At 42.8% G+C, this 25539-nt stretch overlaps 1 protein-coding gene across 6 annotated transcripts in view; it reads left to right on the top strand.

The window, feature by feature from the left end:
• bmp2k (BMP2 inducible kinase) overlaps positions 1-25539 on the top strand; it is a 181983-nt gene that overhangs the window by 100823 nt on the left and 55621 nt on the right. For 4 of the 6 annotated variants that reach the window (XM_068038981.1, XM_068038971.1, XM_068038968.1 and 1 more), the window contains 3 exons: positions 10608-10729; positions 16509-16590; positions 24145-24277. In XM_068038981.1, coding sequence (XP_067895082.1) covers positions 10608-10729; positions 16509-16590; positions 24145-24277 — 337 coding nt within the window. Of the gene's footprint in view, positions 1-16; positions 2742-8637; positions 8718-10607; positions 10730-16508; positions 16591-24144; positions 24278-25539 lie in introns of those variants that run through there. The other 2 variants (XM_068038998.1, XM_068039009.1) reach the window with 2 other exon arrangements.

Raw genomic sequence — 25539 nt, 5'->3', positions numbered from 1 at the left:
GAATGGTGGTGGACAATTAAAAAAAACTATCTGGAGAAGGAGGCTACACGAACACCTATGAATTTGGATGGGGCTCCATATCTTGACCTCTACTTAGAGTGCAACCAGGTGTCTTGGACTGCTTCAAGCCACATCGTCCGTATCTTTGTCACCATTTGCTGACAGTCTCTGTAGCACCATTACTGAACGAGCTAGCCAAGTCCTGAAGGACATATCTGCCGGACTGGGCCTGCGGCAGGTGGTGAAAGAAGCAGTGCGCAAGAAAAACCTACTTAACCTCATCCTCACCTATCTACCTGTTGCAGATGCATCCATCCATGACAGTATTTATAGGTGTTACCACCTCACAGTCCTTTTGGAGATGAAGTCTTGTCTTCACACTGTGAGCACCCTCTATCATGTGTGGCACTACCACTGTACTAAATTCAGAACGTGTCTAGAAGCTCAAAACTGAGCATCCATGAAGTGCTGTGGGCCATCAGCAACAGCAGTAGAATTGTATTCCAACACCTCATGCCCTGGCATATCCCTTAATCTACCATTGCCAACAAGCCAGAGGATCAACCTTTGTTCAATGAAGAGTATAGGAGAGCATGCCAGGAGCATGCCAAAAAATGAGGTGCCAACCTGGTGAAGCTACAACACAGAACTCCATGCATGCCAAACAGCGGAAGTAGCATGCTGTAGGCAGAACTATGTGATCCCATAACCAACAGATCAGATCCAAGTCCTGCCACATCCAGTCATGAATAGTGGTGGACAATTAAAAAACTATCAGGAGGAGAAGGCTACACGAACATCCCCATCCTCCATGATTGTGGAGCCCAGCATGTGGATACAAAGGACAAGGCTGAAGCTTTGGGAGCCATCTCCTGCCAGAAGTGTTGAATGGATGATCCATCATTGCCTCTTCCTGAGATCCGTAGCATTACAGGTGCTAGACATCAACCAATTCAATTTACTTCACATGATACCAGAAAAACAGTTGAGTGCACTGGATCAGCCAAGGTTGTGGGCCCTAGCATGTGTCAGCCATGGCTTAATTGGTAGCACTCTTGTCTCTGAGTCGCAAGGATCCAGGTTCAGTTCCCACTGAATTTAGTACAGTGATAGTGCCACACAGGACTTAAGCACTAAAACCAAGGCTGACACTCAAGTGCAGTTCTGGGGAAGTGCTGGACTGTTGGAGGTGCCATTGTCGGATGAGATGTTGATTCGAGGCCTAGCCTGCCCCCTTAAGTGGATGTAAAAGATCCCTTGGCACTATTCAAAGAAGAGCAGGGGATTTATTTCCAGTGTCCTGGTCAAAATATTTATCTCTCAATCAACATCACATAAACTGATTATCTGGTCATTATTACATTGCTGTTTGTGGGAGCTTGCTGTCTGCAAATTGGTTGCCTCGTTTCCTACATTACAACAGTGACTACACTTAAAAAGTGCTTCATTGGCTGTAAAGCACTTTGAGACGCCTGATGGTTATGAAAAGCACTTTGCAAACTCAAGTCTTCCTTCCTTCTGACAAAATCCTTACTGTAGTCTCAATTTTCAGTGATACGATGGAACGTGTCATCGACTGTGCTGCCGAGTGGCACTTACTCAGCTCAGTGATGCTCAGTTTGGGTTCTGCCAGAACCACTTGGTTCCAGACCTCAAAAAGCTTTGGTCCAAACGTGGACAAAGGAGCTGAATTTCAGAGGCGACGTGAGGGTGAGTGCCATTGTTATCAAGGCTGCATTTGACCAAGTGTGGCATCAAGGAAGCCTAGTAAAATTGAAGTCAATGGGAATTGAGGGAAAGCTCTCCAGGGGCTGGAGTCATACCTAGCATTAAGGAAGATGGTTGTGGTTGTTGGAAACTAATCATCTTAGGCCAAACCATCTTCAGCTATTTCATCATTGACCTTCCCTCCATCATAAGGGTAGAAATGGGGATATTCACTGATGATTGCACAGTGTTCAATACCATTCCCAACTCCTCAGATAACGAAACAGTCCGTGCCTACATTCAACAAGACCTGGACAACATTTCGGGCTTGGGCTGATAAGTGACAAGTAACATGCATGCCGCACAAGTGCCAGAGAATGACCATCTTCAACAAGAGAGAATCTAACCACCTCCCCTTGACATTGAACAGCATTGCCATCACTGAATTCTCCACCATCAACATCCTAGGGGAGGGTTGCCATTGACCAAAAACTTAACTGGACCAGAATACTGGCGGCTACAAGAGCAGGTCAGAGGATGGGAATTCTGCAGCAAGTAATTCACCTCACTCCCCAAAGCCTATCCACTATCTACAAGGCACAAGTCAGGAGTGTGATGGAATACTCTCCACTAGCCTGAATGTGTGCAGCTCCAGCAACATTCAAGAAGCTCGACACCATCCAGGACAAAGCAACCTGCTTTATCAGCATCCCATCCACTACCTTCAACTTTCACTCTCTCCACCACTGGCAAACCTGCAGCAACTCACCAAGGCTCCCTTGACAGCACTTTCCAAACCTGTGACCTCTACCGCCTAGAAGAACAAGGGCAGTGGATGCATGGGAACACGACCACCTGCCAGTTTCCCTCCAAGTTACACACCATCATGACTTGGAAATTTGTTGCTGTTTTTTCACTGTTGCTGGGTCAAAATCCTGGAACTCCCTCCCTAACAGAACTGTGGCACAATCTTCACTGTTCACCGCTTGGATTGCAGCAGCCACATCCATCTTTTTAAGGGCAATTAGGAATGGGTAATAAATATTGGACTTGCCAGCAAGTCCCACATCCCATCAGTGAATATTTTTTAAACCTTAAAAGGGGACTGGATTGTAGATGGGGAGAATGGAGGGTTCCAATAGAGTAGTATGAGGTATTATCCAGAGTCCCAGAGATTGGAACTGACCAATGGATATCAATGGCCCTGTGTTTCTGTGAGGGTTTGTGTGGTATTGTGGATATGGCATTTCTTGATGGAATATTTTTAATTTTGTTGAAGCAAATCCTGAAGCGCTAGAGCATGATACTAGGCTAAATTTTACAAGCCCCTGACATTGGGGGCCGTGGTGAGGGGGGTGGTGGCGTAAAACATCTCTGGGAGTGGCCCGTCATGGGCCTCGACGGCGGGAAGGGCCTGCCCCATTTTACTGGCGGCAGTGGGACCTCGGGGTGCCCCAGCCACTCGGTGAGAAACTTCATTAACGTATTTAAATTAACGACTTCCCTTGTAGCGACAGCTGTCCCACAACCATATTCCAACTGGTGGCCGGATGTTCCATGCCTTCGGATCTCCGGGCGTGACACTGGTGGGGAGGGGGGAGGAGTGAAATTTTCAGGGCGGTGGAGGATGGGAAGTGGGGAAAACTGTTATTATTGGCTGATGGGATGGTGAGAAGGGGTTGAAGGGCAAAGATATCCAAGTTTGGGGGTGAAAGTTTGGGACCGGCAAAAAAGTTTTTTCAGTGGGGTGGGAGAGGGAAATACATATCTTGTTAGGTCATTGGGGGTCGGGTGGAAGAGGGCTTCATTCTTTTGTTGAATATGTAAATTTAAATCACACCTGCAGTTCTCTTTTAAAAATGTCAATGTCTTGTAAGGGCTTGAAGCGAGCGGCTGAGGGGAGGAAGCGTTGAGGCCTGGAGTGAGTTGCCGAGAGGGGAGAGCTCCAGCCTCAAAGTCTCCCATTCAGCCGCTTCCTCCAGCCGAGTGGGGGGCTGGATACCCGACGACGCTTTATCGCACATACGCGAAGATGGGCCAGGCGCGGATACGCGATGACGGCGCTGCGTGATGATGTCACCCCGCGCATGCGCCACTTAGTCCTGGCAAGATGTAGCTGTGCATGTGCGCAGCTTGGCGCAGTCTGACGTCAGTGGGCCGCTGCGTTGTTGGGAATCACTTTGTTTATTTAATCTATCGACGTCCGTTTGCAACTTCCTGCTCTCATCTGCACTACTTACTATGCCACTTTTAACTTAGTGCTGTCAGAAAACTTGGGTACACGGCTCTCTTCCATCGTCATGATCGATGATCTAGTGAAAGCCGAGACCTCGGCACATGTCGCTGAGGAACGCCACTTGTCACATCCTACCAATGGGTGTACTTGTGCAAGGAACACAAAGTTAGCGTGCAGATACATCAAGCAATTAGGAACACAAATGGCATGTTGGCCTTTATTGGTAGGAGATTGGAGTACAAGAAAAAGAAAATCTTGGTTACAATTGTATAGGGCTTTGGTGAGACCACACCTGTAGTACAGTGCACGGTTTTGGCCTTCAGATTTAATAAAGAATATACTTGCATGGGAGGCAATACATCAAAGGTTCACCAGTGAGTATTGTCCTAGGATGAAAGGCTGAGTAAATTGGGCCTCTGCTGTCTGGAGTTTAGAAGAATGAGAGGTGATCTCATTGAAACAGAGAAGATTCAGAGGGGCTTGATGGGGTAGACACAGAGAGGTTGTTTCCCCTGGCTGGGAAATCTCGAACACAGGACACAGTCTCAGGATAAGGGGTAATTTAGGACTAAGGTGAGGAAACATTTTTTCACTCAAAGTTGTGAATCTTTTTTGAAATTCTCTATCCCTGAGGGTTGTGGATGATCCATCATTGAATATATTTAAGGCTGAGATAGAAAGATTCTTTGGTGTGTCAGGGAATTAAGGGATATGGGGAGTGAGCCGTTGAGTTGAGGCTGAAGATCAACCATGGACATATTACAATGCTAATTTGATCAAGTATTTCACAGTCCCTCTCCCTGATCACTCCGCCTACATCGTCCCTCTCCAGAGTGAACACAGGTGAAATGTAATCGTTCAAAACCTCCCCTATGTTCTCTGGCTCCACACACATTGCCTCTATGATCCCTGGTTATCCTCTTGCCCCTAACATACTCAAAAACGCCTTGGGATTTTCCTTTATCTTGTCTGCTAGTGATGTTTAATGGCCCCTCTGCGCTCTCCTATTACTTTTTTAAGTACTCCCTTCAACTTTCTATACTCCTTAGGGCCTCTGCTGTTTTCAGCACTCTGAATATGCCATACGCCTCCTTTTTTTTCCCTTATCCAGTGACTTTTATGTTCCTGCAATGCCACTCAATCTCTCTAGCCCAGTGAGGTAACAATTGAAAGTGGAGTCTCACTCATTCTTTCTAGTGCTAAATTGTTGCTGGAGGTTTTCGAAATTTAATTTTTTTCATCTTTTCCTTTCTGTCTCTATCAATCCAATCTTTCATTCCCTCTTCTCATTCTGTTCCTAAGTTGCTTGTAAATAAACCAAGCCAAAAGACTTGCAGGTTGATAGGTAAATTGGCCATTATAAATTGTCACTAGTATAGGTAGGTGGTAGGGAAATATAGGGACAGGTGGGGAAGTTTGGTAGGAATATGGGATTAGTGTAGGATTAGTATAAATGGGTGGTTGATATTCGGCACAGACTCGGGCCGAAGGGCCTGTTTCAGTGCTGTATCTCTAATCTAATCTAATCTAATCTAATCAAACGAAGGCTACGGGCCAAGTGCAGGAATATGGGATTAGAATAGTTGGGTGCTGTATGGCTGGCACAGACGTGATGGGCCGAAGGGCCTGTTTCTGTGCTGTATAACTGACTCTATAAGCCTATTTCCCCCTCTTATTCCTGTTTCTTTCTCAATCTTAAATCTAATTTTTTAAAGGGATAGGATTATTGGTTCCATCATTCACCAAGGCCCCAGATACCTTGTCAGTCCTGTTGTGCCATTATTAGCACTTGCCTCCAGCAATTTATGGTGCAAACATTTTTTAAGTTGAAGGGTGAGAAGAGGATTCTTAACAGATGCATGTTGTCTGGGACATTATTTTATATACTATAGAGGGCCCCATAGCCATTATATTTCCTGATTGTTGAGCTACGACCTTTTTCCATATCTCATCCCCTTTACATACTGCTCTGTTTTGTGTGTCTTTTCCATTCCACATATAGGGCTGAAATTCCTTCTCCCATTGCCAGGTGTGGCGATGGGCGAAAAAAATGGCAGCCCGCACGCACTGGCACATGTTGCCATGCCGCCATGATCTTCCTCTGGGTGACCCAGGATAATGAGCCGGTTGGGCTACCTCCCCCTAATCATGTGGAGTGGATGGGCTCTCCGCCAGCGATGGCGCCAGCCACCTGTGCGCAGTGCCATTTTTAAAGGGCGGTTCCCCCTACCCCAATGTACTGCCGATAAATCTATTGCCTCCCCCCAATAACAATTAAATTCAACATTTGCCCTCTTTCTCTCCCCCCTCCCAGAAACACTTGCCTTCAACACTTGACCCACCCCCCCGCAAACCAAAGTGCAGAGGTCTTACCTTCCCACCCTCCCCTACACTAGTAATTTGCATTAGAGCCCGTTTCCCCACCAACCCACTGCACTAAAAATCTTAAGCTCCCCCTTACCCGACCACAGTGGAGTCGGTTTTCCCTGGACGGGAAAGTGAAGGTGTGTGAGTGCGGGCTGCTGCTGAGAAGATCACAGCCCGAATGTAAGATCACTGTTGGTTTTATTTAAATGTATTCATTTTGTTAATTTAAATATGTTAATTGGGTCCCGTCCGCCACGGAGCCTTGCTGCCGGTGGGAAGATCGGGCCCAGCACTCCTGGCGTCGGGCTCCAAGGCGGGCCCCTGCCGGAACAGTTTTCCAGTAACCCCGGCCCCCTGCCATGCAGCCGGGAACTCAGTAAAATCACGGCCATAATTTCTGTTGGTGGCTTGATAGCCTTAACAAATTATTCTTAAATGTGGTCAGTTCAGTGCAGGGTAAAGCCTTAGCATAGCTTCTGTGACTGTATGTAGTTCTGGTTATACGATCATTCTGCTTGCCTTTTATTTGAGTTAGCACATTGTGTTGACAGTGGTGTGTCTACTGTTCTAATTACTTTTCTAAATATCTTTTTGATAATTCAACAAATGTTTGGGGGTTATTGGAGTGGTTGGTGTGGCCAGAATTAAAACTTAACTGGAAGAGAACATAAACAGTAGTTAAGGACAGCAGATGGGAGAAAAATAAAAAAATAACTAGAAAATATGAATCAGATATTTAGGCAGAAAAAATAGAACAAAATTGTAAAGGAGAAACCGCATAAAAGAAAATGAAGCAGTTACATCATGTGCAGCACGGCAACACTTATCATTTCTCTAACAAAATCCAAGTTAAATCCTTGTTTGAACCTACCCCAGTGACAATTGTTTTTGTTTGAAGCTCTCTGCTGAATGGAATTTGCCTTTTGCTCTCGCCTGGTTCCATTCACATCCAGAGAATCACTTGCAATGGCTTCTCTTCCTGCTCCTGCATTGTTACCTCAGGTGGCCCCAAGGATCGTTGGCCCCCTCCTATTTCTCATCTACATGCTGCCCCTCGGTGACATCATCTGAAAGCACTGTGTTAGTTTTCACATGTATGCTGACTGCCCAGCTCTACCTCACCACCACCTCTCTCAACCCCTCCAGTGTTGCTAACTTATCAGATGGTTTATCTGACATCCAGTACTGGATGAGCAGAAACTTCCTCCAATTAAATATTGGGAAGACTGAAGCCATTGTTTTTGGTCCCTGCTCCAGCCTCTGCTCTCGAACGACCGACTCCATTCCTCTCCCTGCAATAGTCTGAGATTAAACTCGTCTGTTGGCAACCATAGTGTCACATTTGACCCCAAGAAGAGCTTTCAACCACATATTCGTGCCATTGCTAAGACCTCCTATTTCCACCTGTATTACTTAATCCCTGTCTTAGCTCATCTGATGCTGAAATTCTCATTCATGTGTCATGCTCGCACAAGGACCGGTTATGAAAATAGTGACCAGGAGCAATTATAAATTATAAAAAATGAACTAGTGAATTAAACTACCAAAAATGGACACATTTTGCTGCAGATAAGATGGAGTAAGAGGTCAGGGACCATCTCCTGTACTGTAAATAGACATTGGGACTGTTGGAGACTAAACCGTCATCACAACTGGACTAGTTCTGAGGAAGGCACATTAAGATGCTAAACAGGCCATTCAATGCTAAATGGTTCCTGCCTTCAAAAATTGTACCAACAAAGACCTTCTCAGACAGGGCAAATCCAGATTCAAAGCCAAGATAATAGGTGGGAAATAACACTGCTTTATCAAGATAAGCCACATCCAAACCCATTGTGTAACAGTGGCAAAGCATTAAAAGACATTGGGCTGAATTTTATGAGTGCACTGCAGTTTGCAGTGGCGTACTCTAAAAATGGTGTGCATCCCACCCGGATGCGTGGGGCTCATTTAAATAGAGGGGGTGGAGCGGCTGCCCCCGGTGACGTAAGGGGGCGACTGCCTCGTCCCCAGCAATGGCGTCCGGCGCCATTTTTAAAGGGCTTTAAGCCCTTAACACACATTTAAATTTTTAAAGATGGATTGCACCTAATATGTTTTTAATAAATAATTAGGAGATGGAGGCCCTTCCCCAACACCCCAATGGTCACTTAATTGCCTGAAATGACCATCCATTGATTTTACAAAGACCTGAACTTTCCCCCCCAGCCTTCAATCTTTTGCCCTTCAACCCCTTCCCACCACCCCCATATCCAATTAAAATTGATTTCCCTGCTCCTCCACCTCTCCTGCCCTGAAAATTCTATTGCTTCCCCCCCACCCACCAGGTTCTCGCCCAGAACACACTCTGAAGTTCCGAAGGTGCGTGGCGGCCATAATATCAAAGTGGGACGGCTGCCGCCTGCAGGTAAGTTAATTTGAATGTCATTAGGGCTCATTTTAATATGGAGATGAAGGGCCCGCCACCTGGCGGGGGTGGGGGGTGTGCTGCACTGAGGTCCCCCCCACCACCGGTAATATGCGGCGGGCCATTCTCGATGTCGTGGGTTGAGGCAGGCCCCTCCCTGCAGCATTTTACCAGACCCCGTGCCGTGACCCACGGTGTCGAGGGGCTCGTAAAATTTAGACCCAACACCAGGGGAGACCATCTGTGGTCACCTGACCAAAACCCAACTCGATGAGGGGTTTTCTTAAAAAGATAGAGATGTCTCTGAAAGGCAGTCAGAAAGCCAGGAGCGGAGGGATTTCATTCCAGCCATGAAGAGGATCCTGCCTGCAACATCTTTAGACCACCCAGGCAGAGACTGCAAAGGTGACCTTGAAACTTCCCCACCTGAGAAATTTTAACAAGATTGTCTACCAACTTCGAGTCTTAATTAAAGGAGTTTGCAATATATCAGTAAGCCAAGAAAAGGAACATCAGGCCAGCAATGCTGTTAAAATTCCCTCTTGGAGCACTAAGAGGGTTTAAAAGTGAACTGTTTTTACAACAATTGTACTTAAATGCATGCTATCCTCTAATCCCTATCTTTGTGCGTGTGTGATAGAGGTTGCAAAAATTTTCGGGTATTGTTAAATGGTTATCTTTTTAAGGAGAAAACCTGTGGTTTATTTGACCCTTAAAACACTCAGGAACTAAAACACTATCTGTGGTCAATTGAGAGGTGGAAAGTGGAAGTCACCCAAACCTTCTCCCACCTGTCTGTAACACACATGTTTTTTACTTCTAGACTCGACTGTTGCACCTATACCTGGCTGGCCTTCCACATTCTACTGCTGCCCATGTCTTAACTTGCACCAAGTCCCGTTCACCTATCACCCTTGTGTTCGCTGACTTACATTGACTCCCAGTCAAGCAACATCTTGATTTTAAAATTCTCATCCTTGTTAAATCACTTTTTCAAATCACTCCATGGCCTTGTTCCTGCCTATCTCTCTCATCTCCTCCAGCTTCACAACCTGCTGAGATATTTACGCTTGTCTAATTCAGGCCTCTTGAGCATCCCCAATTTTAAGTACTCCACCATTGGTGGCCTTGCCATCGGTTGCCTAGACCTTAATCTTTGGAACTCTCCTCTACCTCTCCACCTCTGTACATTGCTAGTCTCCTTTAAGATGTTCCTTAAAACCTACCTCTTTGAGCAAACTTTTGGTCATCTGATCTAATATCTCCTTATATGGCTTGGTGTCATATTTTGCTTTATAATGCTCCTGTGAAGTGTCTAAGGACATTTTGTTACATTAACGGTGCTATATAAATATAAGTTGTTGGAGATCTATTTCAAATGCAGGTATCTAGCTCACTCCTTTTCTTAGTAGACTACAGATGGAATGCAGAGGTATGGAATGAAAAAGTGAGAATAATTGGGTCTTTATTTGAATGCAGGCAAGCCACACACTGTGCCCATCTATCTTTTTGCAAGATGAATTATGTTTATAGTCTGTTTATTTGAGTTAGTACTTTTTGGACGCTGTTGAGTGTCTTTGTTTCTGAACTGACAGTGCCCATGGTAAGTGTCCTATAAATATGATGTGGAAAGGAGTACCATGTGGTTAATCTCATAACTTGATTGTCAGACATGTTCGATGAATATTGTCTCCACAATTATCTTATTGGCCTGCACTAAATTATAGTAGAAGATATTTTCATTTGAAAAATAGACATTACAAGGTAGGTAAATCTCTAAATTCATTTTGAGAATTGAGCTGGCCTTGCTGGTTTGCCTTTTTTTTACTATAATAACAATAGTCAGTTTCTAATAACATTTTCTTCGTGTCTGTCACTGTTTTTTTTCAGGTTGAAAATATTTTGTTAAGTGATACTGGAAACTATGTACTGTGTGATTTTGGAAGTGCAACTCATAAAATTCTCAATCCTCAAGTACATGGTGTCAGTTCTGTGGAGGATGAAATCAAAAAGTAAGACCTGTTTTATTGAATTCCTTCAAGCTTTACCTGAGATGGATTTTACATTATTTTGAAGGCTGCCATAGTATTCTGTGTTGCTGTCAGTTGATCATAGCAAGATTGACTGGACCCCAGAAATTTTGTCCTTTGTTCTCCTTTCAGTTATCTTCCTATTGTCACTTTTTTCCACTAATGTCTTCCATAGACGCCTTTGCACATCACTCTTCAAGTTAACACCTTTCCAACACTGTTACTTTTTAAAAATTCATTCATGGGATGTGGGCAACGCTGGCCAGGCCAGCATTTATTGCCCATCCCTAATTGCCCTTGAGAAGGTGGTGGTGAGCTGCCTTCCTGAACCGCTGCAGTCTATGTGGGGTAGGTACACCCACAGTGCTGTTAGAAAGGGAGTTCCAGGATTTTGACCCAGTGACAGTGAAGGAACGGCGATATAGTTCCAAGTCAGGATGGTGTGTGACTTGGAGGGGAACTTGCAGGTGGTGGTGTTCCCATGTATTTGCTGCCCTTGTCCTTCTAGTTGGTAGAGGTCGTGGGTTTGGAAGGTGCTGTCTAAGGAGCCTTGGTGCATTGCTGCAGTGCATCTTGTAGATGGTACACACTGCTGCCACTGTGTGTCGGTGGTGGAGGGAGTGAATGTTTGTAGATGGGGTGCCAATCAAGCGGGCTGCTTTGTCCTGGATGGTGTCGAGCTTCTTGAGTGTTGTTGGAGCTGCACCCATCCAGGCAAGTGGAGAGTATACCATCACACTCCTGACTTCCACCTTGTAGATGGTGGACAGGCTTTGGGGAGTCAGGAGGTGAGTTACTAGCCTCTGACCTGCTCTTGTAGCCATGGTATTTATATGGCTACTCCAGTTCAGTTTCTGGTCAATGGTAACCCCTAGGATGTTGATAGTGGGGGATTCAGCGATGGTATTGCTGTTGAATATCAAGGGGAGATGGTTAGATTCTCTCTTGTTGGAGATGGTCATTGCCTGGCACTTGTGTGGCGTGAATGTTACTTGCCACTTATAAGCCCAAACCTGGATATTGTCCAGGTCTTGTTGCATTTCTACACGGACTGCTTCAGTATCTGAGGAGTCACGAATGGTGCTGAACATTGTTCAATCATCCGTGCGAACATCCCCACTTCTGACCTTATGATTGAAGGAAGGTCATTGATGAAGCAGCACTAAAATGCTGATGGCAGTATTTCTATATTTTTAACCTTACTGACTCCCTATATATGATTTTTACTGTACTTATTGCAGTTTAGTGTGGCTGCCAAAATTGGCTTCATATATTTTTAATAACACTTCATGTGAACTGTGCAAATTACACCAATTCAGTGCTCTCCTTGACCTGAGAAAAGAAACAAAGTTTCCAAAACCAAGAACTGCTCAGACTTTGTCTATGGGCATTGTGTTTGTGCACTGTAATGGCATATCAGTCTTCAACTTATGATTTGCTGATACCCCTAAATATTTACAATATATAAACTTTAAGAAGAATGGAAAATTTTTAAGTGCTGAGCATCTCCTTTGGTTCATCAATTCCAGCTTAAATATGCGCAATGTGTATCATATCTTGCCATAGTCATATTGACTAAATGTAACCTATGTAATTTTGAAGCATTTGTTGTTTGCTGCAGGGATTTAATGTAGCGGTAAACCTCATCTTACACCAGCTATATTTTCCACCAAACATTGTCACTGGGCATTACCTTCCACACGTATCGAAAGCATATCAATGGTGTTTAGCGGAAAACATTGATACCGCAATTATTTGAAATTTTGCATGGCTGGAAAATGTATACATTTTAGCCATTGGAGACTTCCCAGTATATTTTACACTACCCCAAATGTAGATATTATACCAAATAGTTGACTTGGATTCTTCTCGTTTTCTTTTAAAATAAAACCTGCGGCACAGTGGCACAGTGGTTAGCACCGCAGCCTCACAGCTCCAGGGACCCGGGTTCGATTCTGGGTACTGCCTGTGTGGAGTTTGCAAGTTCTCCCTGTGTCTGCGTGGGTTTTCTCCGGGTGCTCCGGTTTCCTCCCACAAGCCAAAAGACTTGCAGGTTGGTAGGTAAATTGGCCACTATAAATTGTCACTAGTATAGGTAGGTGGTAGGGAAATACAGGGACAGGTGGGGATGTTTGGTAGGAATATGGGATTAATGTAGGATTAGTATAAATGGGTGGTTGATGGTCGGCACAGACTCGGTGGGCCGAAGGGCCTGTTTCAGTGCTGTATCTCTAATCTAATCTAATCTAATACATTGTTATCCGTATTAACAAAAAATGATTAACAATTTCATATCTAAAATTTTTAGTGTATTGCTGTATTGCTATCAAATTGGTGAACACTGATTTGGCTGAGGTGTAGAATACAAAAGCAGGGATGCGATGCTGGAACTTTATAAAACACTAGTTAGGCCACAGCTGGAGTATTGCGTACAGTTCTGGTCACCACATTACAGGAAAGACATAATCTCTCTGGAGAGAGTACAGAGGAGATTTACAAGAGTGTTGCCAGGGCTTAAAAATTGCAGCTATGAGGAAGGATTGGACCGGCTAGGGTTGTTTTCCTTAGAACAGAGGGGGCTGAGAGGTGACTTAATTGAGGTGTGCAAAATTATGAGGGGCCAAGATAGAGTAGACAGGAAGAACCTGTTTCCCCTAGCGGGGCACAGATTTAAGGTGATTGGTAGAAGGATTAGAGGGGACATGAGGAAAAACTTTTTCACCTAGAGGGTAATGGGTGTCTGGAATTCACTGCCCGAATCGATGGCAGAAACCCTCAACTCCTTTAAAAAGTACCTGGACATGCACCTGAAGTGCTTTAACCTTCAAGGTGTTATGGACCAGGTGCTGGAAGGTGGGATTATGTTGGATGGCTGTTTTTTTTTCAGCCTATGCTGAGATGATGGGCTGAATGGCTTCCTTCTGTGCTGTAACTTTTCTATGGTTCTATATAATTTTGGCATGATTCTGATCTCCATTGGGGCACAAGGTGAGGGGTTGAACAGGAGCCTAGAAACTGATCGTTGTGTCATCCATTTGCCGAGAAATATTGGGCTGGATTTTGTTCCCAGCCTGACGTCTGGTTCCGTGGTGGTGGCGGGACGGGCTGGAAAATTGGAACAACAGCGGAACCCAATGCTGGGATTGTCGGGCCCGAACCTCCCAGCGGGGGGGTTGGGGGGGAAACTCTCTGCGACTGGACCGACATGGCATATTTAAATAACACATTTGCATGTGTAAACTGCAGCGATCTTGCCTTCAGTTCTCGATCCTCAGTGCAACGAACGTCAGTCAAGCACCTTCACTTTCCCTTCCAGCGAAAGCTGGTGCCACGGAAGTTGGGAAGGGGTGAACTTTGCATTTGGTGTATAGGGAAGTGGTGAACTCTGCACCTTTTTGAACTGTCTGCAGGGCTGGAAGCCTTTAAAAATGATGCCAGCATCTGCTTCCGTACTGGTGATACAGTGAACGGATTTGCCAATGTCGCCCCCGCCATGTGATTGGGGAGGTGGGGGGCGCCATGAATGCAGAAATTGGAAAGTTTTATTTTTCTTCCGAAGAAAGCAAATGGCTCCAGATAATAGTGAAAACCTGATTAGTTATCGATTTTTGTGTTGCATATTTTCTTATCGACTAATATTCACTCATTTGATAGCAATACAACAGTAGCGATACAGAAGAACAAAATTGTAGATGTGAAATTGCTATTTTTGTTTTAGTTAATATAAATAATGTAATGCAAGTTGCAAAAAAAAAAGAAATGCAAAGAGTCATTAAGAAGGATAGCATGCATTTAAAAAAAAAAATAAGAACCTAACTGACTTGGGGCTGGCTGTCTTCATCTTTGGACCATGTGGTCCATTGGTTTTTAGTAAGTTTTAAAGAGCAGATATAAGAATGAGTGAGTTAAATGCAATAATAGTATCTGTTAAACTCCAGAAAGCTTGTTATGGAAGGACAATGCTGGAGCCTATCTTTACTCAGTTTGACATTCATTGTACAGAGTAAAAGGATTACAAACATGCAGCTCCTCACTCAAAACCCTCCACCAGTCTCAGTAAGTGTCTACTTATAAATGTTCAAGACCCCAATTAACAACTTCTACCTGCATATAATCAAACAATTGATACACAATTAACAGATTAACAGTATCTAGGAATTTGATTAGTCTCTAAATCAATTGGAGTTTTCTCGATCATAGTCCAGCACACCTAAACCTTTTCATTGTGTTATTACGATGCTATTCTCTCCTGAAAAGCTATTCTTTGTGAGTCCCACCAATTACAGTTTAATTAATAAGTACACTTAATGGGTTCTGATGCTGTAATTTGTGCAAAAACACAACAAATGCAGCAAGTGTTTAAATTATCATATTAAAATGCAGTAGGACTCTAGAGGATACAAAAAAACAATAGCTGTAAATCAGGAGGTGGAAGAAAGAGAGGAACATAGTGAAATTACAATCACCAAGGAAGTGGTACTGACCAAACTAATGGAGCTGTGGGCTGATTAGTCCCCGGTCCTGATGGACTTGATCCTAGGATCTTGAAAGTGGTGGCTAATGAGGTGGTAGATGCATTGGTGTTAACTTTTCAAAATTCACTAGATTCTGGAAAGGTTCCATCAGACTGGAAGTTAACAAATATAACCCCTCTATTCAAGAAGGGGGAGGAGGCATAAAACAGGTAACTATAGACAGTTAGCTTGACGTCTGACATGGGGAAGGTGTTAGAATTGATCATTAAGGAGGTTGTAGCTGGGCACTTGGAAAAACTCAAGGTAATCTGGAATAACATGGTTTTGTGAACGGATAATCATGTTTAACCAATTTGTTGGAGTTCTTTGAAGGAGTGACATGTGCTGTGGATAAAGGGGAGCCCATTAACGTACTGCACTTGGATTTCCAGAAAGCATTTGACAAGGGGTCACATAAAAGGTTATTGCGCAAAGGAGGAGCTCATGGTGTGGGGGGTAACCTATTAGCATGGATAGTAGATTGGCTGGCTGGCAGAAAACAAAGATTATGCATAAATCCGTCCTTTTCTGATTGGCAGGATGTTGCGAATTGAGTCCTGCAAGGGTCTGTGCTCGGACCTCAACTTTTTACAATTTATATCAATGACTTAGATGAGGAGAGTGATGGCATGGTAGCTAAATTTGCAGATGACACAAAGGTAGGTAGGAAGGCATGTTGTGAAGAGGACATAAGGAGGTTGCAGACCGATTACAGATAGGTTGAGTGAGTGGGCAAAAGTCTGGCAGATGGAGTATAAAGTGGGAAAACGTGAAGTTCTTCACTTTGGCAGGAAGGATAAAAAAGACAGAGTATTACTGGAGTTTAGAAAAGTGAGGGGAGACTTGATTGAAGTTTGTAAGATCCTGAATGGTCTTGACAAGGTGTATGTTGAAAGGATGTTTCCTCTTGTGGCTGAGTCCAGAACTAGGGGGCACTGTTTTAAAATTAGGGGTCGCCCTTTTAGGACAGAGATGAGAAGTTTTTTTCTCTGAGGGTTGTGCGACTTTGAAACACTCTGCCTCAGAAGGTGGTGGAGGTGGGGTCATTGAATATTTTTAAGGTGGAGGGTTATCGGGTAGATGGGTGTGTGGAATTCGAGACAAAAATAGATCAGCCATGATCTTATTGAATGGCGGAGCAGGCTCGAGGGGCCGACTGGCTTACTTCTGCTCCTAATTTGTATATTTGTATGTTCATATGTAGGACTGGATTGCTCAGAAGTAAACATTTGTGTTTTTCTTTTTAGGTATACAACATTGTCTTATAGAGCCCCTGAAATGATTAATCTTTATGGAGGAAACTTAATCACGACAAAGGCTGATATGTGGGTGAGCAAAACTTTCAAAATTTCACAGGACTTTGGTGGTGTAAGAAAATTGTGGTATGAACAACAAGGCAATTGTTCACTTGCTGCATCCTAGCAGCTGCAACTTGAGTAAAATTAAGTGGTTGAAGAGGGGCCAGTACCTGAGGAGAGAGAACCATTTACAATGTCAGTTGGAATGGATGCCAGGAAGGGAAGTTAAGGGGTCAGCTATTTAGTGGGAATAGGGTGCTGGAAGCAGGAAATGGGTCTTGTGGATGAGATGAGCTCAGAGAGATCATGAGAGTAAATGGAAGACAAAGATGGGAGTCTGAAGAGAGGTTTGGCTTGGTGGGAAAGGGGAAGGGAAACGAAGCAACAGCTTGGTGTTCACAGCAGCTTTGAAGATGGTTATCACATTGTGGAAATGTAATAGAACCTGCTGGCATTAACATTTCACATACTACTTTGTGGCACATGTGGAGGCTCTTAACACACTACCATCCTCAGGTGCTTGCTGTAGTTATTGTATGTGAAAACTGGTTTGCCATAGAGACTTTTTGAGTATCCGTTCATTCCACTGGCTGGCACAAATTTGCTTATTTACAAAGATCACCACTGCCCTCCAGTGGCACAATGTTTTGTCATTCAGTAGTTTGCATATTTCAAAGTTGCAAGTACCTTTCACTTTTGAGTTAATTCATGTGCAACTCTAACACCAAGTCAGTGCCAAGTCAAAATGATCTGATACTAAACTACTTAATTTCCTTTGGTGTTTAAGATAAAAATACAAATTATATCTCCTGGGGTCCAATTTCTGTCTCTGTCTCTTTCTCTGTTTGTCTTTCTCTCATTCTTTCATTTCCTTTCATGCTGTCGCTCTCATGCCTGCCTTTTTTCATGCCCGCTTTTTCTCATGCCCAGCCACAAGTGCATGATCAAATGCAGGAGGCCATTCGGCCCATCATGTCAGCACTGACTCTCCGAAAGAGCAATTTGCTCAGATCCATTCCCCTGCCTTCTCCACGTAACCCTGCACAATCTTCCTTTCAAACAACAGTCTAATTCCGTTTTGAATGCTTCAATGGAACCTGCCTCCACCATACTCTCAGGCAGTACATTCTAGACCTTAACCACTCTACGTGAAAAATGTTTTCTTCATGTCACTTTTGCTTCTCATCAAATACTTTAAATCTGTGCCCTCTCATTCTCTATCCTTTCACAAGTGGGAATAGTTTCTCTTTATCTACTCTGTCCATACCCCTCATGATTTTGAATACCTCTATCAAATCACCTCTCAGCCTTCTCTTCTCCAAGGAAAACAGCCCAAATGTCTCCAATCTATCTTCATACCGGAAGTTCCTCATCCCTGGAACCATTTTCGTGAATCTTTTCTGCACACTCTCCATCGCCCTCCCATCTTTCCTAAAGTGCAGTGCCCAGAACTGGACGCAATACTCCATCTGAAGTCGAATTAGCATTTTATGCAAGTTCAACATTACTTCCTTGCTCTGGTTCTCTATGCCCCTATTAATAAAGCCCAGGATACTGCATGCTTTATTAACCATTCTCTCAACCTGCCCTGTCACATTCAATGACTTATGCACATATGCACCCAGGTCCCTCTGCTCCTGAACCCGCTTTAGAATTGTATCCTTTATTTTATATTGTGTCTCCATGTTTTTCCTACCAAAATGAATCACTTCACATTTCTCTGCATTGAACTTCATCTGCCACCTGTCTGCCCATTCCACCCATTTATCTATGTCCTTTTGAAGTTCTACACTATCCTCACTGTTCACAATGCTTCCAAGTTTTGTATTATCTGCAAACTTTGAAATTGTGCCCTGTACACCAAGGTCTAGGTCATTAATATATATCAGGAAAAACAAAGGTCCCAACACTGACCCCTGGGGAACTCCACTACAAACCTTCCTCCAGCCTGAAAAACATCCATTAACCACTTCTGTTTGTTTCCTGTCACTCAACCGATTTCATATCCATGTTGCTACTGTCCCTTTTGTTCCATGTGCTAAACTTTGCTCACAAGTCTGTTGTGTAGCATTGTATCAAACGCCTTTTGAAAGTCCATGTATACCACTTAAACAGCATTTCCCTCATCAACCCTCTCTATTGCCACCTCAAAAAAATCCATCGTTAGTTGAACATGATTTTCCCTTTAAGGAAAGCCAGCATGGATTTCTTAATTAACCTGCATTTGTCCATGTGACTATTAATTTTGTCCCAAATTATTTTTCTATAAGCTTCCTGTACTTGCTGGGCATATCTTTACACCTTTTTTTGAACAAGGGTGTAACATTTGCAATTCTCCAGACCTCTGGCACCACCCCTGAGTCTAAGGAATACTGAAAAATTATGGCCAGTGTCTCTGCGATTTCCACCCTCACTTCCTTCAGTATCCTTGGATGCATCTCATCTGATCCTGGTGCTATATCCACTTTAAGTACAGACAGCCTATCTAATACATCCTCTTTATCAATTTTAAACCCTTCTAGTGTCTGAGTTACCTCCTCTTTCACCATTGCCTGGGTTGCATCTTCTTCCTTGGTAAAAAAACAGATGCAAAGTATTCATTTAATACTTCGGCTATGTCCTCTGTCTCCATGTGTAAATCCCCTTTATGGTCCCTAATAGGCCCCACTTCTCCTTTTACCACCCTTTTACTGTTTATATGTCTATAGAAAATGTTGGGATTTCCTTTAATGCTAGCTGCCAGTCACTTTTCATACTCTCTCTTTGTTTCTCTTATTTGCTTTTTCACTTCCCATCTGGACCTTCTATATTCAGCCTGGTTCTCAATAGTATTTTCTACCTGATGTCTGCCATAAGCACACTTTTTCTTCTTTATCTTAATCTCTGCTTCTTTTGTCATCCAGGGAGCTCTGGATTTGTTTGCTGTTCCTTTCTCTTTTGAGGGAACATACCTTGACTGTGCCCGAACTAGCTCCTCTTTGAAGGTAGCCCATTGTTCAGCTACTGGTTTTCGTGCCAACTTTTGACTCCAATTTATTCGTCCCAGCTCCATTCTTACCCCATTGAAGTTGGCTTTCCCCCAGTTAATTATTCTTACTCTGGATTGTTCTTTCTCTTTTTCCATAGTCAGCTTAAACCTTTACGATACAATAATCATTGTCCCCTAAAACAAAAGAAAATACCACATTTGGTAGTTTTCGCGGTCTGATCGGTTCTAGTATTGGGATCTTGGTACAATAACCTATGACGTTTCTCAGTTTTTTGTTCTCTGTTTTTACAGTTTGGTCAAAGATACTATAGTATTCATTGATCAAATGTAGCTGATCTCCTCTGGTGTCTGACATAATACTTGATAGCTGAGTTTTACAAATCTGCAATTCCAATAAGGAGCCTCTCACCTGGAGTACATATCAGGAAATTATGGGTTTCTCCCATGATTTTCCATATATTAATCTTGTAATATCAGCTGGCTAGTGTTACCAAAATGCTCTGCTTAAGTTAACCCTATTCTAATCTAAAACTTCTGTTTAATGTAGAATTTTCCTCCCAAATCGAGTGGCAACTTCTAGAAGGACTGTGCCAATCATTCTGCTGTTTGAGATCTGTCTCTGAAACAAATAAATAGAAGTATAGCTATTCTTACAATTTATAATATACTACAAAATTCTAAAGTTCAGCATTTTATTTGTCACACATGCAACCTGCTATATTTGCTAAATAAATTACTGCATGAATGTAGTGCTTGTATAGTGTCCCTATAAACGTTGGCTCTGTTAAAATTGCATACCTTATACGTCAACATTGCTTTAATTTTGTACAAGACAAAAACTTAATTATCTGAATTGCTTTTAATACTGGCTTCCTGGGAACTAGTCATCCATCCTTCCATATCGACCAATAGCAGAGGACAAGTGGGTGGGGTTACAAACAGCAAGCAATGGCATTTGTTCTAAATGGTGTCAACCAGTTTTAAAAAAAAAAATAAAGTATTAGAGCTGTAGGCATAAATGCATGCCAGAAGCCATTGCATGCTACCTTGTAGAATCGTTTTTCAGCTGAGGGGGATAGTTGCTCATTTTTGATCATTTGTGTTCATAGTTAATAATGGTAGTCTTGTTTTTGATCATCTTGTGGTGTTGTCAGTCTGTTTTGCTGTGATTTGTTTTATGAATATTAAATTGAAACCAAGTACAAAAGTCATACAGAAACTTGCAAGTGTGATAGAAAACAATGCTTGCTGGATATAAGGAGATGGTGTGATTACCTGCATTAAATCAGAAACTTTGCAGTTATGGTAAGAGCTCTTGTTTTCTTTAGAACGTCTTGTCGCTATAATATTAGTTACGAAAGAGAACCTTTCATGATCTGTGAATGATGCAAAGAGCTCCGTTAACTGCTGCTGTAATTTAGGGGAATGTGGCAGCCAGTTTGCGCGCACAGTCCCAAGAAGAGCAATGAGATAAATGCTCAATAATGTGGTTTAGTGATGTCAATTGAAGAATGAATGTTGGCTGGGATACCAGGAGAACTCCCTTATTCTTTGCATAGCCCCATGGGATTATTTTCATCCATCTGAGAGGGTGGACAGGGCCTCGGCTTAACGTCATTCAAAAGACAGCATCTCTGACGGTGCAATACTCTTAGTACTGCACTGCAGTGCCAGCCTAGATTATGTGCTCAAGACTGATGATGGCTCATATTGTAGTTGAAAAAGCTATTTATTTTCTTGTGACTTCTGAATGGGTAGAAAGATTTTATTTAAAAAGAGGTTGGTTCCTAGTGTGTTGTCATGTTCCTCAGCACATCTTTATGCATTTAACACTTTTTAAAATTAATTCATGGGATGTGGGCATCACTCAAGGCTAGCATTTGTTGTCCATTTCTAATTGTCCTTGAGAAAGTGGGGGTGAGCTAACGTCTTGAACGGCTGCTGTCTATGTGGTGTAGCTACGCCCACAGTGCGGTTAGGTAGGGAGTTCCAGGATTTTCACCCAGCAAGATTTCCAAATCAGGATGCTGTGTCACTTGGATGGCAACTTGCAGGTTCCCATGCGCCTGTTGTCCATGTTCTAAGTAGTAGAGGTTTTGGAAGGTGCTGTTGAAGAAGACTTGCCAAGTTGCTGCACTGCATCTTGTAGATGGTATGCACTGCAGCCAAGGTGCACCAGTGGTGGGAGTGAATAAGTAAGGTGGTGGAGAGGGTGCCAGTGATGCAAGCTGCTTTGTCCTGGAAGGTGTTGAGCGTTGTTGGAGCTGCACTCAGCCAGGCAGGTGACGAATATTCCATCGTTCTCTTGACTTGTTCCTTTAGACTGTGGAAAAGCTTTGGAGAGTCAGTTACTCACTGCAAAATTTCGAGCCACTGACCTCTTATAGCAGGCATGGAGTGCTTCATTGTCTGAAGAGTTGCAAATGATACTGAACACTGTGCAATCATCAGCGAACATTCCCACTTCTGACATTGGGATGGAGGCAGGGCTATTGTGAAGCAGCTGAAGGTGGTTGGGCTTAAGACACGGTCCTGAGGCATTCCTGCAGCGACATCCCAGGACTGAGATAACTGGCCTTCAACAACACAACCATCTTCCTTTATGCTAGGTATAACTCCAGGCAGTGAGAGTTTTCCTTCAATTTCCCCATGACCTCAATTTTATTAGTGCTCTTTGACGCCACACTCCGTCAAGTGCTGCCTTGATAAGAGTAGTCACTCTTGCCTTGCCTCTGGAATTCTGCTCTTTGGTCCATATTTGGACCAAAACTGTTATGCGGCCTGGAACCAGGGTGGTTCTGGAGGAACCCAAACTGAGCATCAGTGAACAAGTTATTGGTAAGTAAGTGCAGCTTGACAGCACTGTCGAAGACACCTTCCATTACTCACAGACAGGAGAGTAGACAGATGGAATGGTTAATTGGCTAGCTTGCATTTGTCCTGCTTTTTGTGGACAGGACATATCTGGACAATTTTCCACATTGTCAGATAAATGCCAGTGTTGTAGCGGTATTGGAACAGCTTGGCTCAGGGCAGGCTAGTTCTGGAGCACAAGTCTTCAGCACTACAGCAGGGATGTTGTTGGTGCCCATAACCTTTGCTGTTTCCAGTGCACTCAGCCATTTCTTGATATCATGCGGAGTGAATTGAATGGCTTCTGAGGAAGCAGAGATGGATCATCCACTGGGCACTTCTGGCAATAGATACTTGTAAAATGAGCTTTTAGCTAATAAAGTTGTATTTTGTGGTTGTGAAATTACATGTTTGGTTTCCAGTAGCGATCTTAGTTTTTTTTTGGGTGGGCAGGAGTTGCAATTGTCAAACATGTTTTTTTTAAAAAACCCTTTGATGATACCCATGGACATTTTACTGATTTTAAAAAAAAATTTCCCACATTAGAAGGAGTTGCATCGTAGCAACTTTGTCAGGTATAATTGTTAGCACAAACTAAAATGTGTAACTCGGGTTATTTTCTTCCAGCCTGATGTATTTGTTCTAGAATTGGCTAGACTAAGAACAACTGGTAATGCAGCATACATATGGAAATAAAATGTCATACAGGAAATACATAAGTCAAAATTGGAACCAAAGTCCTAAATGAAATAGGATTGATCTTTTCTTACTCTTGATTCCTTTAAGAATTGGACATTTATGCTTCCATGCATGTAGCTCAAAAGATTGAATTGTTTTTTCAACTTGAACATTTTCAGCCAATTTAGCAAGTAACATTTTGTTATATTTTCTTTTAAAAATGGACATAGTGGAAACAATATTTTTATATGAATACACAGAATGCTTGAAATGATTCTCAAAAAGGGAGCCAGTTTTAGCTGATGATTGAAGCAGATCCTGGCTTTGTGGCAAGTCTCAGTACCTCGGTGGTAAATCTGACCAATGTGGAATTAAAATTGTTGTGCCCTTCCGCTGTTCTGGTTCATAGTTTTACGCCATTGTTGCACTGGCAAGGCTCCATTGGTAACTCCTCCCATGTTTGTGGTGGTGAGTTACGTTTTGGTTGGTTGCTTCTCTGCTGAGAGGTGACTGAGTTTACGTATGCCTGTATGCTGCAACGCCCTCCCCCCCCCCCCCCCCCCCCCCAAAATGACACCTATACAGAATACAGCGTAACATTTTTATCTTTTATGCAAGGAAGTTTTAAATAATGGGTGTTTTGCCAACTACATATGTCCTGTAGCTGAGATGAAGGAAACAAAGTCCAGCAGTGGTATAGTGTACATTGTTTTTAGGACTTTTGTTTAAAAGTTGGTCATTGGCATCACTGGCAATAAATCATCTTTGAACACAAAAGTGTTGTTGAATCTTTAGAGGTATATGACACATAATTCAGCATATCAACATTGTTTCAGATCTAATTAAGAATGCTGTTCTAATCTTTCATTCTGCCCAAGGTAGCAAATCTGGGATTTGCCATTAATTAGTTTGATCCAGGGGTTTTCCATACAAGCTTTTAAATTAGCACGTTACATGGTTTACTTTTGAATTTGCAGCAATCGCTGTATTTTCATTTTTATTTTAAAGTAACTTCATGATCTAATACTTCTGCTGAAAAAGTCAATCAATTTCTTTTTCATTTAGGCTCTTGGATGCTTGCTGTACAAACTTTGTTTCTTCACTCTACCTTTTGGAGAGAGTCAAGTTGCAATCTGTGATGGGAGCTTTACTGTTCCAGACAACTCTAAATACTCTCAGAAATTGCACTGTTTAATACGTATGTACAATAACTTTTTTTAAAAAATTGCTTTGGACTCTCTTTAATCCTCTTTGGGGTGATTGTAACTATACTGGTTCCTAAAATGCCAATTATTCACACACACTTCCATTTACTGGATTTCATATTTTCCAATTGACATGTTCTGTTTGCCACTGGGAGCAAGGGTTAGTCCAGCTTGCGAAAACTTACCCAAGAGATTGAAATCTTGTATGTGTTAGAAAAATACAAGTTTTTCTGTTTTAAAAAAATAAAAGGGCACTTACATAGATTGTTACTGTACAAAGCTTCACTACAGATTTCAATTATATCCCTGATCAAATACTTTGAGAAATTTGTGATATGCTAAAATACTTCCCTCCTTCATATTCCATTCCTGCTGAGCTGCAGAACTGCTAAGGCAAACAGAAGTAATGTATGGCAAAGAGTTCAGGAAAGATCCTCTTAAGCCAGAATATAATGGTGTATTATCAAGCACTGAAAATCATGGGGAAAGGCTAAGTTTAGTAGCTGCCATTAGACAATGATGTATGGAAATTATACAAGTTATAAATTATACTAAAAAAGAGACTGCCCAACATTTCTAAATGAAGGAGGCTGCATGGAGTGCAAACTGTGTTTTTACTTGCCTATCCAGAGAAAGATGAAAATAAATTAAGAGCAATGAGAGTCAAGACCAGTGTTTTTGCTATCCTTTCAAGACAGGATCTGGCAAATAGAAAATTGTAAATTTGCATTACAAAAGCCACATAGGGGATTATAAACTGAAGGTGTATTTAATAAAAATATATTACTGCAAACAGTATACAATTTATATTAAAAAAACGACCTTGATCAGGTTTTGACATTTGTGCTTGTTTAAGACTTGCCAAATTGATTACAGGCAACTGGACAAATTAATCTAATCATGGGACATTTTACTGTTTGATTGCTGTGTCTTTTTGAAGCAGTACATTACACAAATCTATAGGGCTGAATTTTGTGCAGGCAACAGAGGTCCTGCTGACGAAGCCGAAAACAGAAGATGACCCCGTTTCGGCTGGCGTTGGGACACTACGAAACATATTGCTGGCAGTGGCCAATTAAGGACAGCGACCTATCTCCCCAAAAGCTGCTGGCTCAATCAGAGGGTCTGTAGCACCGCCACTAGCAGTTGCCATTGTTGAAACTGCAACTCCAGGGAGAGGGTGCCTCAATGGCTGGGTACCCACGAAGAAAATTAAGTAGGATTGGCGCATGTTGGGGCCAGGCAGGATTTGGGG

Source organism: Heterodontus francisci, chromosome 1, assembly GCF_036365525.1.
Source record: "Heterodontus francisci isolate sHetFra1 chromosome 1, sHetFra1.hap1, whole genome shotgun sequence".
NCBI lineage: Eukaryota > Metazoa > Chordata > Chondrichthyes > Heterodontiformes > Heterodontidae > Heterodontus > Heterodontus francisci.
This window is presented reverse-complemented; position numbering and strand designations above follow the sequence as displayed.